The sequence below is a fragment of the Thunnus thynnus genome, chromosome 14 (assembly GCF_963924715.1).
Source record: "Thunnus thynnus chromosome 14, fThuThy2.1, whole genome shotgun sequence".
In the NCBI taxonomy this organism is placed as follows: domain Eukaryota; kingdom Metazoa; phylum Chordata; class Actinopteri; order Scombriformes; family Scombridae; genus Thunnus; species Thunnus thynnus.
Window position 1 is genome coordinate 10,564,680 of NC_089530.1, and position 16,152 is coordinate 10,580,831.

General features: G+C 41.3%; 1 protein-coding gene across 5 annotated transcripts in view; it reads left to right on the forward strand.

The window, feature by feature from the left end:
- macrod2 (mono-ADP ribosylhydrolase 2) overlaps positions 1 to 14,914 on the forward strand; it is a 423,353-nt gene extending 408,439 nt beyond the window's left edge. For 3 of the 5 annotated variants that reach the window (XM_067609731.1, XM_067609733.1, XM_067609734.1), the window contains 3 exons: positions 10,751 to 10,789; positions 11,342 to 11,413; positions 13,545 to 14,914. In XM_067609731.1, the coding sequence (XP_067465832.1) occupies positions 10,751 to 10,789; positions 11,342 to 11,413; positions 13,545 to 13,567 (134 nt within the window). In that variant the 3' untranslated portion in view covers positions 13,568 to 14,914. The remainder of the gene's footprint in view (positions 1 to 10,750; positions 10,790 to 11,341; positions 11,414 to 13,544) is intronic. The other 2 variants (XM_067609736.1, XM_067609735.1) reach the window with 1 other exon arrangement.
- The last annotated feature ends 1,238 nt before the right edge of the window (positions 14,915 to 16,152 follow it).

Consider the following 16,152-nt stretch of genomic DNA (forward strand, 5'->3'; position numbering starts at 1 on the left):
ATCTTTTCTCATTTCTCTCTGTTGTAGCCAGGTTGTCATATATTTAGCATTTATTTGCATTCACTCGTTCCAATTTAGCTCCATGGTGAAACCAGCCATTTTGTTAGGACCTCTGCTCTCTCAGTGCAGTAGTCTTTTTCTTTGGCTGACATAGTAACTGATTAAGCGTATTCTCTGGAGAAGTGTGAGGGTAGAATGGTGAACCCCAGCCTCTCTCACCTCTGCACTAACACAAAGGTCTGAGTCACTCTCACCTCCATTTCACTTTCTCTTTGACTGACATTCAATTAATTTAGGGTGAGAATGAGCATTCCAGATAGATCTATCTGAGATAGCCTTCTCCATCCTCTCTGAAAAGCCATTGGAATACGTCCTGCAAACACTACAGGTTTTCCATCACTGGAAAGCTTCACTCCAGCCTGTTGATTGTGTCGTGCCTGAGCCCGCCAGTGTCTGTCACTGTCTGGGGTTACTGTGGGTTGGTTGTGTGGTGGCACTGTCAAGCAGTAAACAGTGGTGTCACTCCTGATTGCAGGCAGATTGCATTTTGTGTGGAGGAGAAGGGGCCTTGGACAGAGCGCAGACCCAAACTGTCTCAGATATTGAATCTCATGCAGGCCAACGCAGCCCGGCTTACCCACGCGTAACCAGCTATTCACAGGACAAGACCAAATGATTCCCGAGCCAATACCCTTTATTAAAAATAATAACTGTAATCAGGCTGCCTGCTCATGGCCATAGAGGTTAAATCTGCTTCATTGCTTCATTGAAAGGAGTAATAAAATAGCTCATAATGATGGGAGGAATGAGTAATGAATCAAACAATTTGAGGACAGCAGAATATTGCTACACACACATGTGCAAACACCTACTCATGTGAGTCAGACTGTGTGTGTGTGTGTGTGTGTGTGTGTGTGTCTCTTACCTACTACCTGAATTTTATGTTTTTGACACTGTTTAATATTCACGATCAAGTAGTAATTTGCCAGCACAAATAACCAATATTATTTTGAATTCGTACTTTAATTGTGTTCACCCTCAAACCCTCTTGGCTCCCTGATGTTGTGTTTAGACAGAAAAACAAAGGCAAATTTGCAAATTTATAAAACAAATACATATATTTGAGCAAAATGTTGCCAATAAATTGACAAATATTGCAGCAGCCTGACTGACATTTCCTGCTCTGGCAACTGAATTTCCTCATGAGGATCAACCACACTTTTATGTAATTATTCAACTCAGTCCCTTCTGTGTCGAGGTGAGAGTGTCACCTCAGACTCGACCATCTACACATGAGTCACCTTTGCCAACTTGCTAACTGTAGCCAAAAAGAAATATAAATCTGGATTGTGCTGCCTCTTGTTTATATTTGATCGTACAGTTAATGCAATTAGAGTATTAGTTGCCATTCTGTTGCTTTCTAATTTGTTGTTAGGTTTATTGTCTAGTTGTGTACATTGATTCACAGGCCTTTGAGCAAAATCTACTGTAGCTGACATCAAGCAGCTATACTATCCACTGGCTGTGGATGCATTTGATCTCAAAATTACCAGCTTGGTACCCTTTAGTCGTTTGAATATCGTCATAGCAGGAGGTTTCACTCATCTACCTTGTAATGAACAGGTCACACTGTACACATTAGTGATCCCACATTGCTGGATGTGTAACAGACATCTCTCTACAGTGTTCTCAAATACCATCCTTTGCATTTACACATTCATATCTGCATTCTCCCAGTCGTCACCACTGTCTGTTGACACCCCACTGTTCTCACATAACTCAGTATTGCACATATTTGGAAGTGTGTATAGCAGCTAAGCATCTCAGTCTCGGTTCACCCACACTAAATTATACAAAGCTAAAGAAAACAGCCCTCTGTGTTATTCATTTTCACTCCAGTCGTCATTATAACTTGTTAATGTAACCATTTCTAATAAAATATTTGCTTATATTATAGAGATGTAGGGCACAGCTCTTCGCTGACGTCTTATCAGTTCATGTAAATAGAAATGTTAAAGCATGTAGTCCTGTTGTTCATAGCTCTACAAAAGGACAACAGTAGAAAGACCTTCAATTTTTCCAGACAATATAAGTAACCAAAGAGCCATAACACCCAGACAATACATACAACAAATATTATATTCTGGGGATTTTATCTATCGCTCTGGAATATCCATGTGGAGTAGAGATGTGTTAGGTGCTAGGCAGAGGGAAGATTTTGTATTTTAAATAAGGCAGCATGCTCCACCATATGAATTATATGTATTAGATATCTCCCAGCACAGGCAATGATATTCTCAGTCTGATATTTGGAATGTTATAAAGGCTCACCAAATTGAATCAGAATTCAGGCGTCCTCTCCTTATAAATATTCATAACATACTTTAAAATGGAAATGGAGGCTATATTGTTATTGTGTTTGAAATATCTATCCAGCAAGCCTTGTTCTGGTGACTTGTGAGAGTGGGCAGCCGCTTCAGTAAGCTCGTGGAACACCCATAAATTAAAATAAGACTGTCTTTGCCTAAAGCTAGGAATAAATAAATCTGAGTTGTGAACAGAAATTGTTTTTCCTTCATGCAGCGTGATTCTCCTACAGGAGTCGATAGCTATTGTCTTAGCTCCAAAGGTAAGATTTAATGGATGCACAGATTCAATGCCACTGAGTACACAGCGGCTCATCCTTCTTTCCAATCAAACTTGGAGCAAGTAAAGCATTTGCATCTTATACAGTGCACTGACACAAACCTGTATACAGGGTTTGTGGTGTGCTAGACTGTTGTGTGATAGTGTTTCCTTCTATGCTGCCAGTCAGTTGAATGCCTGTTATGGACACAGCCTTTTTTTTAATGCGGCCAAAAAACATTGCTGTTTTTAAAATTCTGCTCTTCCTGCTCTCCTCATATACACCTGAATATAACCACAACCTTGCAATCTGAATCTTCAGTATATCAATGTTTTTATGCCTTTGATAAAGTTGGCCTCTGCTGGAGGCTGACTGTGGGTTGAAAGCAGCTCCCAGACTATGAATGAGAGAACACTATGGAGAAATGGCCTCTACCTGAGTGTGGCTGGGTGCAGGCCAGCTGGGCAAGTAAGGGACAGACTGTAATGGCATACTAAAACCAGGCAGGAGGGACCCTGCAGGGGAGAGGATGGAGAGACAGACAGACACAGCAGGCCATCACAACAATCTCAGTCTCAACACAGCAGAGATACAAGGCACCATTACATCAGCCCAGAGGCTGCTGGAGCTGACATTACCACTGCTCATCTCTCCCTTGATTTCCTTTTCTCTCCATAGACCTGTTGTGTTGTTAAAAAAAAACATCACAGCAACTCAAGTAGACTCCAGTTCATTCTTATTATCCAGACATTTTCACTTGTTTATGGTTACTATATTGTCCCAGCTTTCCATCTCCATGTTTTTCCCCTGGTGGCCAAGCTGCGTTAAGTATCGATGACTGCGACTGCTTTATTTAGCGCTGTGATTCTGCCACAGCAGCTCACAGCTAACTGTTCGTGGAGCTCTGAGCAGAAAGCCCAGCTGTATCCACAAGTGCCATATGGTGCCCAAAAACCACATGCACATCTTGTACCCACGTCTCTCCCTTGTAAGATCCAAACAATAAAAAATGCATCAAAAACGGAGGCGCAACGAATCCCCTTTTAACAACTGTCATGAGAATTGGTTTTACTCTCGTTTGCCAGTGTTATTTGGGGGACGTTATTGATTTCTATGTATTTTACTTCCCTAGTGTTACAGCTTGAGTGTAACGGAACAACAAGCCGACACAAATGACTCATTTGAAATCCAGCAGACTTGCCATGGGCAATGTGAAGGTATACACAAAACTATCAGAGCACAGTGACCCTGTGTGGTCGCTCTTTTATGTTAAAGCATCAAGTGCAAAGAGTGAAATTTCTTAGTAATCCATTGCAAATCAAAAGAGCTTTTCTCTTCCTCTCTTTTTAGCAGCTTGAATAATTTATCCCAGAAGTTGTCGTTATATTCCTCTCAGAATTTGTTGTAGCTGAAGTGCACTTTGCATTTATATTCCTTCATCTACAACAGCAAAAAGAAATTAAAGCTTTGCTTAAGTGGTTGTTTTGTGCCCCTTTGTCTTAGTGTTTCGTGAATAATGGGACACTGGTGATGTAAATCTAAATCTGGAGAGCAATGTGGTCTTTCCTGTGGCTTAGAGTTGTCAGCACACAATTAACTTTTGGCATAACATTGTATACTGTAACACTGAGTGACTCCTCAGGGAACAAGCTGCCACTGGCTGAAGACATTAGGCTTTGCTTGTGTTTTATAGCTTTTTGCACTGACTGTGAAAGTCCAGGAACAGCAGCTACACCATTCACAGCCCTGCTGAGGCATTGTGTGTGAGCGCTGTAAGGAGACTACCCGCAGTCTTATCTTTACTCCTATTAATGCAGCTTTTATCACTGAATTCCATTTGGCTTCGCTCCTCGTTTTTAAACTCCATTTGACTCCTTGTTTTGACTTGCTTTGTTAATTTTAGCGGACTGGATATCAAATCAAACCTTGTTTCCTGATGACTTCAAATGTGATTGTGATCGAATTTGGTTTTTTCACCTTCATTCTTCAGCATGGCAGCGCCCTTCATCATTTTGTCTTCTTGTTGATGAGAAACATAGTACACCGGTCATTTAGCTGGAGATGTAGAATAGGCCAACAATGTGCACGATGTCCATTATGTTGGTCACCTCTGGACCAGAAGCCTGCTTCAAAGAGAGGGGGCCTCGTCTAATAGGCTACGATGGACACGCTTTTTTCTGTTTTCCTTTGAGGCTTCTCTTTTGATCAGCTTCTCTTATCCTGTCTCCACCCCTCTGTTTGGTTCACAAAAAACGGCAAATGAATAAACTCTGAGCAGAATGAGAATTTGTCAGCCAGCAGAGATGCAACAAATGTGTGTTTGTGAAAAGTCTTGAACACATTTTAGTCTCTGTCAGACACACACACACACACACACACACAACACTGAGTGATGAGTGATCTCTGTATGAGTTGCCTGTCTCCTGGAGGCAGTGAAGAAGATTTGATGGTAGCTCTACTTTCGTTAAAGACAGAAGTAAACCCAACTGAGACACTGACTGACAACAATGGTCTTTGGGACACAGACACGACAGTTGGGATTTAAAGTCTTAAACCCTTTGGATTTTAAATGCCACAGTGTATTTCTCATACTGACCCCTGTCTCTCAGTCTAAATTCACTCAGGGTATGACACAGTGTGATACGATATGATATAATTCACTGTATGATAATATGCTATGGTTATTAAATGAAACATAGCAATAATAAGTAATCACAGAAAATACTGTGCAGAACAAAAACAGCGACCGGAGGTGAAGTGAAATAATGCAGCATATGTAATGAGTGTCACAATAATCTGATGCAACATTCTCTCCGTCTTTATTTATACCTCTGTCAGTCCCTCTATGCTCTGCTGACACACATACTTAGTTCCTCTACTGAAGTCTACCAATCAAGCTGCTCTCTTGCTGACCTTTCAGTGATAGACAGCTGCTCTGCGAGGGCTCCTGACTTTTACTTCAGTCTAGACGAGCGCTTTGATTATATTGACCAGTCCGATCCATGATCTCCTGCGGAAAACGTTGAGCTGTCCAGAAGAGGAATCACTTCATAACTGCAAATCAGTCAACTGAGCCGTGTCCTCTGTGACACGCAAACATTCAGGCTCCTCCTCTATAAGCATGCTGCTTCTATACATTCCTCAACTATGGTGTGTCCCCATTTTAATGTATCGCAGGGGTTCACCACATCGCCTTTGTGTCAAATTAACCAGTTCCCTGCAAGATTGTCTGTCTGTGCCTTGATATAGTAAACCACAATAGGTATTGAAGACAGAAGCAGGCGGCTTCCTGCTGCAGGCCCACTAAACAGTGCAGGGAGAGTCTAAAGATTATGTAAAGTAATTCACCAAGTGATGAGAGAGGAGCAGGCCAACCCTGACAGCAGGTTTAGCAGGTATGTAGGTCGCACAGGGGGAGGCCTCTTTTGCATTTTTCCCTTCCATGTCTATTTTTGTGTTGTCTCCCTCTCTCACTTCTTCACTTAATCAGTTATTCACTTACTCCTTTCATCTCTGTGTATCTCCGTGTTCTCGCTCTCTCTCTCTTTTTATTTCCTTTTTTGTCTCGTGACAGACCGCTGTGACTGTCTCAGACTACGCTGGACGCAGTGAGGATAGAAAAAGACTAAAAAGAGAGATCAAGAGTGAGAAACATAGCCAGTGGAGACAACATTTTTACTGACTTTTCTGTTTCTTTCAACGCTGTGTGTTATCAAAGGGTCGCCAGTGGTCATTTTTCCTTCATTTTTTTTGCAACATATGTTGTCAACTGCGCCTTCTCTTTTCTCTCGCCATCTCTCTCTCTGCTGCCTTCTAATCATCTTCTCTTTTTCTGTGTTGTAGCTTAACCCCAAAGCAGATGGTGTCCTGTTCTCTTTTCAGTCATTCAGAGTACTTTGTGTTTTCTCATCTTGTCAAGCATGGCCCAAGCCTGTGTAATGAGCTTGGGCCTTTTCAGTCTGTTTAGAGGACCCTGACCCAACTTGGAGCTGCCCCACCACAGCCACCACTGCAAGGTTACCCAAACCCACAGGGGAGCACAATGCTACTTAGTGTCCACAACCCCTCAGCCTTTTCTTAGGGAGAAGAAAGGCGGAATATTAATGAAGACTCTTGGCTTTTCAGGAGGATAGCAGTAGAGAGGGGCGGTCAAGTGTTTACCAAGCAGGCTTGTTTTCTTCTCCCTAGCCTGCAGGTCACAGCTCAGTGCTCTTTAATTGGCTCAGATTGTCCAACAGTGTTCCATCTCATAGCAAAGAAAATTCCAGCTATCAAATGCTGACCCCCCTTCCGCACAAAATCCTTTTTTTCCTGTTTTGAGTGTGGCAGCTCATGCAGCTAAGCTATTTCCACAAGCCTGCACTACAAACTTAACATTAACATATGAAAATGGGCTGCTTTCCACATTTACCAGCTCATTAGTTCTTTTGGTCAGGCACTTGTTGAGGTCCACCCGCTCTTGTTTTGCTTGAGCAAGGAGATGTCTTTAATTATCTTTGCAGTAGGCATATCAGGCCCAAAGCTATTAGTCCATGTAAAGTTCAATGAGGGGCTCTTGGATTTTTGTTTAATATACATGGCCCAGTGCAGACCAGGCCTGAGTCCCTCACAGACCACCAAGTTTGCATTCTGAAATCAATTCTGCTCTCATCCACTGAAAGGAATGGAGCTTCTCATCGGATACTGGTATTGACCTTGACATTTTCCTATCTTACTCTCTCAAGATGAAGTGCTATTGAGCAAGCAGCAGCCCTCTGTCTGCTTCATAAAAGCTGCAGAAACCAGAAGACCTCTCCCAGATATTTTACCAACTCAAACAATATAGAAATACTTTGTGCAATCCATGAAAGAGATTCAGTCAGTAAATGTTTTTCATTTGTGATATATTTAATCCAGTCCTTTAGTTTGCTTTTAGAAGAAGATACTGAGCAACTATTGTACATGAAAGGGTTTTCATGGGTTGCAGAAGCTCCTACACTGAGATTGTGATGGGTCATGTCCATTGTTTGACTGGGAGCAGCTGGACACCTGTGTGAGCTGGCTGGGATCAAAGCTCCAGCACCTGTTCAGACACAGCAGACACAGCAGACCGACTCACCAAACCACGCTTTGGGGATCAAATAAACAGAAGAAATTCTCCTGGGGGACTGACACTGTAGGGCAAAGACACTTCTACACCTCCACACCTCCTCATCGATTTTTATTCTACCACTGCACAAGAAAGAGGAGTTGAATAAAAGACAGTGAGATGTCCTGTGGCTGTGGGACAAAAGGAACCTCCTGTTCTGCCCAAGGCTCCTGTCTGGAACATTAAGCAGAGACGGTTCCCATACTGCCATGTGGGTGACCCACAGGGACTGTCTCCCCTGTGGGCTGACTGAGCTGGAATGACAAGAACATTAAAAGTGGTGTGGAAGCAGAACCACTGCTGATCGTGACAAATGCATTTCGAGGATGATGTAAAATAATGAGAAAACGTATCCTAATAGCTGCAGCTGGTCAAATATCTAATTCATGTATAGGAAATTTTAAAATATGCACTTGCCATTGCTGTCCAGTTTAAACACATTGTCTATCATGGTTGAATATTGTGGTGCAGTACAACTAATGCTGACCAACAAAACGCTAACTACCTCTTGTCTAATAAATGAATGGAAGGTGGGGGGATGTAATTTTCTGCTTGTCTGCATACGAGGGTGACTTATGCCCAATTCTCTTCCTTCCTCTCCCTTCCCTTGTGTGTGCAAATGTGAGTGCGCGCGCACACACACACACACACAAATATTCACATCCTCCCTTTTGAGCTGGTGATGGTTTTTTCTCTCCATGTTTTTCACTGAACTTGTGAAAGGCTCAAGTGACAAATTTGAAATGTTTCTGAGCTCTTGTGTGACCTCCGTTCACTGGTAAATCAGTCTTGTGGAACCTTCACTGATATAGCAAGATGTCAGAACAGATGATGAAATGATGAACAGATTGTAGTTCATATGTGTGAATAATGCAGATCAGACCCTTCATTAGCAATCACAATTTCATGCACATATTGGTGTTGTTATGGTGAGATCCCCAAAATATTTTATGCCCTTTCTCTGTAAACCCCCACGATAACCCATACACAAATTCAGTCACTGTGCGTACTGGTAATTTACAAAACAAAATGGAGAGCAGGAGACATTGTCAAGGACCCCTCAGGGTCTTTGGTCCCGGCTTCAAGAACCACTGGTGTAAGCTGTCTAGTTTCCTGCTGAGGGAGTCAGTTCAGTCTACTGTTTTTCTCCTCTTTTCCTTATCAGCCCTGTGTGCCTCTCCTTCAACAGAACCTTGACAGAGGGCCATTTTTCTCTCCTTCCCCCCCATCTTGTTTATGTGTTTACCACAGCACACTCACATCCTCCCCTAAATGATAGCCCCTCTGCTGTCAGCACACAAGAGTCAAATTAGAGAGCGAGGCTATTGCTATGCTAGGTTGGCTATGATGGAGACTCTGTTCCAACACATGTTCCAACATCATCCTTGATATCCTTAACGCAATTCTGTGAAGAAGTGTTAATGCATGGAATATAATTTCATGTGTACTATGCATAATTTATTGCATCACGATTGACGCCATATGCCTGCTCCTTCCGTACATATGTGGTACAATGTCTGTGTGCACATTTCCTGTTAATTTATTCCATTACACTGAAGATTTGAATCTATTCTTTGATTAATTTATAACAAAGCAGAAGACGATAATCCAGATAATCACCACTTGGTCTTGATTTTCATGGTTTTGGCCTTTATTTCTATTGGTTATAATAGCATTATACTCACCAAAATAATTGCTGAGATCTGGGAATACAGTGCTACAACAGACGGGCAAGAAACACAAGGTTCACAGAGTTTATCAACACGCCAAAAAGTAAGACAGATGATCTACACAGGTTTTCATTTGGAGGTAAAACCCAATGTGAGTACCTGCAAAATGCTGGTAGTAATCCCACATCCCAGAAAAATGATGTACAACTGCTGTGATTGATGACAGTTCTTGTATTTCTTGGTCCATCTAACTCTTTGTTTTAGCAATGATGTCACATTCCTAAAATCTCAGCAATTAACTTGGGGTGTATCATGCTATTATTACTGATTGCTGATAATGTTATTTTTACTCCCTGGGTGGTTCCATGCCTCAGAACACGAAGAAAAAGATGAAGGTGAGATTGTTGTTGCCTCATCCTTTCCTGCTTTTTATCGGTCCTTGGGAACCGTTACTCTGTCAGGGAAGAGAAACCTCAGTCTAAATTGTTGCATCAGATTAAATCAGTTTTATGTCGGAAAACCTTTATATCGTATGTTCTCCGTAGGGGGCAGCACTACTGGTCCAGGTTGCCAGAGAAGAAAAAGAAGTATGGAACGCTTAAGCTGTCTACTTACTCTGCAACCTGGCACATATATCTAAATCTTCAATTACAACCAAGGAACCTGCGTTTCTATAAGAGATTAAATGACCTTGACTGCAGACTTGTTGCTGTAAACATACAGAACACTTTGAATTCTACACATTCTCTTCTATCACGCCTAAGCAGTTGTATTTGTTTACATCATCGCCAGACTGCCTGGGGAGAACGGCTATTTTTATGGCATGCTTTGTTTGGTTGATTGTTGTTGCAAAGGGAGGAAGTGGCAAGGTTTGCTCAGGGAGTGAGGAAGAAGGAGTTGTGTGACTACAGAGGTAACAGGGGGGATAGAAGGGGGGACAGAGGGGGGGAGAGAAGGATGCGGGGAGGGGGTCTCGGGCTGCCTTACAGGGATGGCAGTCTGTAATTAATTTTGCATGCATCTCGCTCCCTTCTCGCATTTGTTTTGTTCTTTTTCAAAGTAGAACTCTTTAGGAAAGTGCTGAATTTCCAGGCATGAGAGACTGTTGAGTACAATCTGTATGATGTAAATGTGAGGCCAAGAGTATGAGGTCACTCTTAAATTCTTGGACTGGTTTGAGGATCTACTTTTTTGAGCAAAAAAGTATTTTGATTAACAACTAGTAGACTTTAAAAAAGGCTTAATATGCCCGCACAAATGATATACTGATACTTTAACCTTTTATCAAGACTAACATGTCAATATCTATGTGTCTCCACATTACAGATGTCTCTGAGATTGACAAGACTGGCACCAGCAATGGAGGTGAGTAAATATTCTTTTTTTTACCCACTGAGCTACCCCCTATCGGTGCTGTGACGCATCACAGAAATCCTGCCACTTAACAGAAACCTCCCTGCTGTCTGCTGCCCACATCCCTTCCTCTATTTCCTGCTTTTCTGCCTCTGCTACTTACGGGTGGATATTTCTGTCAACATACCTGCCTACAATCATAAATTATCACAGAACGAATTAGTGCTATGATTATATGTTGGATGCACTGAAATTTCAGTGGTAAGCAGTTCCAGCCAGCATCAGAGTCAGAGTCAGAGCTGTAATGTAGATTCTTGTTGAGATTGAAAACAAAAAACACTGTTATTAGACTCTGAGTTGCTCACATCCAGTCCAGTACTGATGTCACAAAGTTCCTGTTAGCAACAATGTACCTATAAACAACTTGACTGAGAGATTGTTTAGGTAAATTGGTGCTTGCCTGCAGAGAATGAAGGGCAACATATTGCTTGTTTATCATTGGCTTTCATATTTTCCCTCTTCCCCTCTCTATTCTTCTCTTTTCATTCCGCTTCTCATGTCTAGAGGAGATAAAAGATCATGTCGAGATCTCAGAGGAACCTGACTCAGTTTTAACTGACAGCATTCAGTCCAAAGGTAAGGGCGCGGAGGAAGCACTCACACTTGCTCACGTCTCTATTTATAAGCGGATTCTTATTAGTGGCCACAGCTGCTGAATTAAAATTCACTTCATCCCGAGAAGCCTCAGCGCTGTGCAGCCGAGTGTTACCCAGCTTCACCCTCCTTGTCTCAGTTTCTTTTTTTCTTTTTTTTTTCCTCCTGCAAACCCCATCAACTCCTCCCCGTCTGTCTCCATCTCCTTGTCTCTGTAGGGGTAGGCGTCAGCCAGGCAGTTTGTACGTGCTCCTCCAGGGCCAAATGCATTTGTAAATCCTCTCTTCCCATTTCAGGTCCACAGCTATGACCCTGATATTTTGGTATAAACGTGTCAGCACGTCTTTGGAGATTGAGTGTGATGAATTACCCGCAAACTCAACTTTCAGACATTTAATAAATCAAGTGTGCAATGCATATTATTTTAACATGCAGCCAACACGGACTGTAGGGGCAATAATCATGCCAATAAATCATATTTGATAAGGATACCACACTGTTGTTATTCTCAGGTCTCCATTGAGATTCGGGGGTAATAAGACGGCATGTAATTTGAATCTAGACATCTGTAGAGAGTGCTGTGAATTTCTGCATTTGTACTGTGTGTGGCTCTAAATAGTTGTTGAGCCAAAGAATGGGATTCAGATTTAGGCATCGAACAGTTCCCAGGTAGAAAAAAAATCATTAAGCAACTGTTGTGAACAGATTGTCGGGGTTGAATAAATAGGACAGACTAGCAGCATATGAAATAACTTGGCAGAGACAAACGGGTTGGTGCAGAAAGGAGACAGCTCAAACAATGCCAGACACAGCACCAGAGAAAAAAAAAGCTTGTTGTCGAACAACCGTGTGGATCAGGGTGGGATGGCGTATAAGGGAGCTGCGTAGCACATAGTGTGCAGTTAAAATTAGAGTACAGTATCAAAACAGATGACACTGGTCAATCACAACAGACTGCGCTGTTTTCTGAACAAAGCTGCCGGGTTATTTTATCTCTACTGAGGATTCATGTGATCCCTCACAGTGAAAGCAGCACAGAGACAATGTATCAGCTTCAGTGTCCAAGTGTCTGTTTCTCCTTCTGTCTGTCACACACTGTTTCATGGACATCACAGATCGAAGTTGGATAAACCTTTGAGTGATGATCAGTGTCATTGCTCTTTATTGGCTTTTACAGATTGATGCTGATGCTTGAAGTTTTGTTTATTGTTAGATATTTACTAAGAGGTGCTGCATCATTCATAGTCTGAACAGTATTATGGTCCAGAGTAAGATATCTTCAAGACAACTGATTGGATTGCCATTAAATCTGGTATAGATATTTCAGGTCCCCAGAGGGAGACATCTAATGATTTTGGGTGACCTCATGACCTCTGGTCTAGTGGGAATATCAAGTCAAATGTTCCTCTTTATCTTTTTGGTCCATATCCATGACTATCCTACAAAAACAATTACCGGCTTTTGATTAAATTTGCAGTAAATTATTCACACAAAAAATGTCCACTTGTACTCTATTGCATACAATACAGCTTATCCTCTGATCTATAGCGTATTCATGCTTTCAATGGGGGAAAAAAACCTTTGATTTTAATGACCTCATGGTCTTTCTTCTAAAGCCAACTTTAGGATAAACTACATTTTACCTTTACTACTAGTAAGGCTCTAAGAATAGCAAGATCATCCTCTAGGTCTGTAATTAATAATTATTATTCAGTTTACTATCAGATAAGGCAAAGAAAAGCAGTAACTCCTCATGACTGAGAAGCTGTAACTAAAGAATATTTGGCATTTCTGTCTCAAACCATTAAACAATTATGAATAAGCTCCCTATTAATTTTCAGTTGATAGACTAATGCATACAACGGACTAATTGTTTCAGCTCTAGATTTTTTCTTCCATTTTGTGCGGTGCAATGATCATTTCAGCCTAGCAGAGACTGTTCTCAATGAAAGTGTCCAATCTTAGTTTCACAGTCGCCTCTTCTGCTGCTTTTCTGCATCTCTGATATAAAACATGAAGTCCAGCATCACACAGTAATATCGAAGACACTGTATTGAATATTAAATGTGAATGCAAAATCTGAATTCAGACTTTAAATTTGTTTTCTGTCCAGACACTGTTGAAAAGAAAGAATGACCAGCTGAGGGAAGGACAATCAACCTCATCTGACAGCCAGCAAACTGTGCGAAGGCCAACTTCACTGGTGTCAGACTGTCCCATGGCAGTATGGGCTCTGACACTGGCCCAGGACAACCAGTAACTCACAAGATGCTCACATTCCCAACTTTATTTAGCCTTTTCCTCTATTTGTTAAGAAATCCTTCATTCCTGAAGTATGTATGTATGTATGTATATGTATGTATGTACAAAACCTTACTATAGGACTTGAACATATCAACCAGAAAAGATGAGCCATACCTCACTGTGTGTTAGAGTCATACATCATTTTGCCAGCTGCGTGCGACGAGATAAATCAGGTTCAAGTCTCTTTATTTGATCTGTACCCACTGTGAGAGCATGGTGAAGCTGTCAGAGGACAACCGCCACAGCTCCTACATGTTGACACTCCAGGTTGGGTGATGCTTAACATCAACCCATCTTTTTGTTTCTTACAACTCAAATACCACCGCCACCACAGTCATGATGACATTCAACAGCAGAACACCTGACAACACATCCCTGCATTTGTAAGCCTCTTTGGAGTGCAACACACAGACACCTGCCATGTCTCCTCACACACTACTGCAAGCTCTAGCTCCCTTGTTTAGTCAAATCAGCCAATACCTTGATTCAGACCAAGGTCTCTGAGGCGATGTTAACCACTCCCACGCCTTTCATCTATGAACATCACTGATAGTGTCTGATCTCCGCCACCGCTGTAACTGCAGCTTAACATGTTTTACCAGGAAACTGTTCATCAACGCCCACGCACACTAAAGAGGATGTGAGTGTCTTTTAACAAATCGATTAGTTATTCTCCCCCCCCCCGCCCACGCCCACGCCTCTTTTTCTTTGCCGTTCCCAGTGCATGCCAGAAAATTGCTTTTGAACTTCACCAACATTAACAGGAATTACAGTCCTCTTCGCTTTTGCTTGTCTCCTTACCAGATTGTCTAATTGTATCGAAGGAATCTGCCTTATTTCATATCAAACTATAAAAATCACAATCACAGACTTAAAGGAGGTGGTCCAAGTATGAATTCTTGGTTGTGTAACGCTTGCAGATGATTTGTAATTTTAAGTACATCATGTAATGGCTAATACCTGTTGTTAAATGGTTTCTTGTTTTTTTCTTTCCTCAGTTGATTTAAAAAAAAAAAAAAAATTTGGTTTCTTTTAAATGTTGGTATAATTCATGAATTACTCTCAGTGGTGCCATAATAAAGATCAGATGAATTACAGTTCTATGAAATGATGCCTTCATACTTTGATGTTTGCTTTGCTAAACTATAACAGAAACAACTAATAAAGTTTAAGGTGGAAGCCATGTCTCAGCTTTATGTGTACCTTGTGTGTCTTTATGACCGTTGCTAATATTTATTGAACTCCAATTGCAGCTGGTAAAGTTGGTTTCCTCCTCAACTCATACGTATGAAATTGAACAACTGTAACAGAGTGATCAGTCGTTTGTCTCTGGGTAGACAGAAACAATTAGTCTGTCCTGTGATCTCCAGCATGCTGCCTCTCTGGCCCTTTGGCTCTCTCATGTATCAAATGAGAAGACATATCTGGCAGACCCTCTCACCCCAGAGCCCTCCCCCTCTCTCTGAGAAACTCACTAATGGCCAGAGACCTCACAAGGAGTTTGTTATCGAAAATTCAGCAGCTCTCCAGAGCAAAATCTCTGTATCTATAAAAAGAAAATGTTATCTTAGTAATTTTTCAAATCTTTCATAAATGTTCACTGAAGTATGTAATTCCAAAGTTCACAATTCATGGGTGGAACTCCCACATGTCATAAAACTACATATTTTAAAGATCCCTAGACATGTAAAAACACTCTAGTGTTATAATTATAATGTGTGTCTAATGTGGTTTTCCCACAAAAAGCATGATTATAATTTGTCCTTCTACCTCATTAAAAAATCCAGAATCTATGAATATGCAAATATTACATCATTTCAGATGTTTAACCACTGGACACAAGATGTCTCCTAGATGCCTCCACTGTAAAGTCTATTCTCAGTGTTTTATGCACTGCAGACTTCAAGTTTCCACATCACATTTGTTTAAATTGCTACTGGTCCACGATTGGCTTCAAACCATTTGTGATGTCACAAATCCTGCTCATAGGTACACACCTTAAACTCAGATTTTCAATGAGCACAGAGAAACTTTCCACTTTCAGCAGATGAATGTGAAAACAGCCTTCTAGTGTCAAACTCTGCACATACATCATTCTGCACAGTGAAGCTCAAACATCCAAATGAAGGAACAGGAACAAAATACATTTTTAAGTGGAAGAGGACTTAAAGTATTAGTCATTATAACCACTGTGACGTACATGAAAAATCCTGACTTTGGTGCCCCAGTGTTAAACAACAGACCAACACCAATTTCCACCAGGTTTGTCTCATCATTCTCCAAATAAAAAATAGAGACAGACCTGATGAAACCTACAAAGACTGGACAAACCACATATAATAACTTTTTCAACCAACATTCACAGATTCTTTTAGACTTCACAGCCAGAAACACATATCAAATGTCTGGCCAGTGTC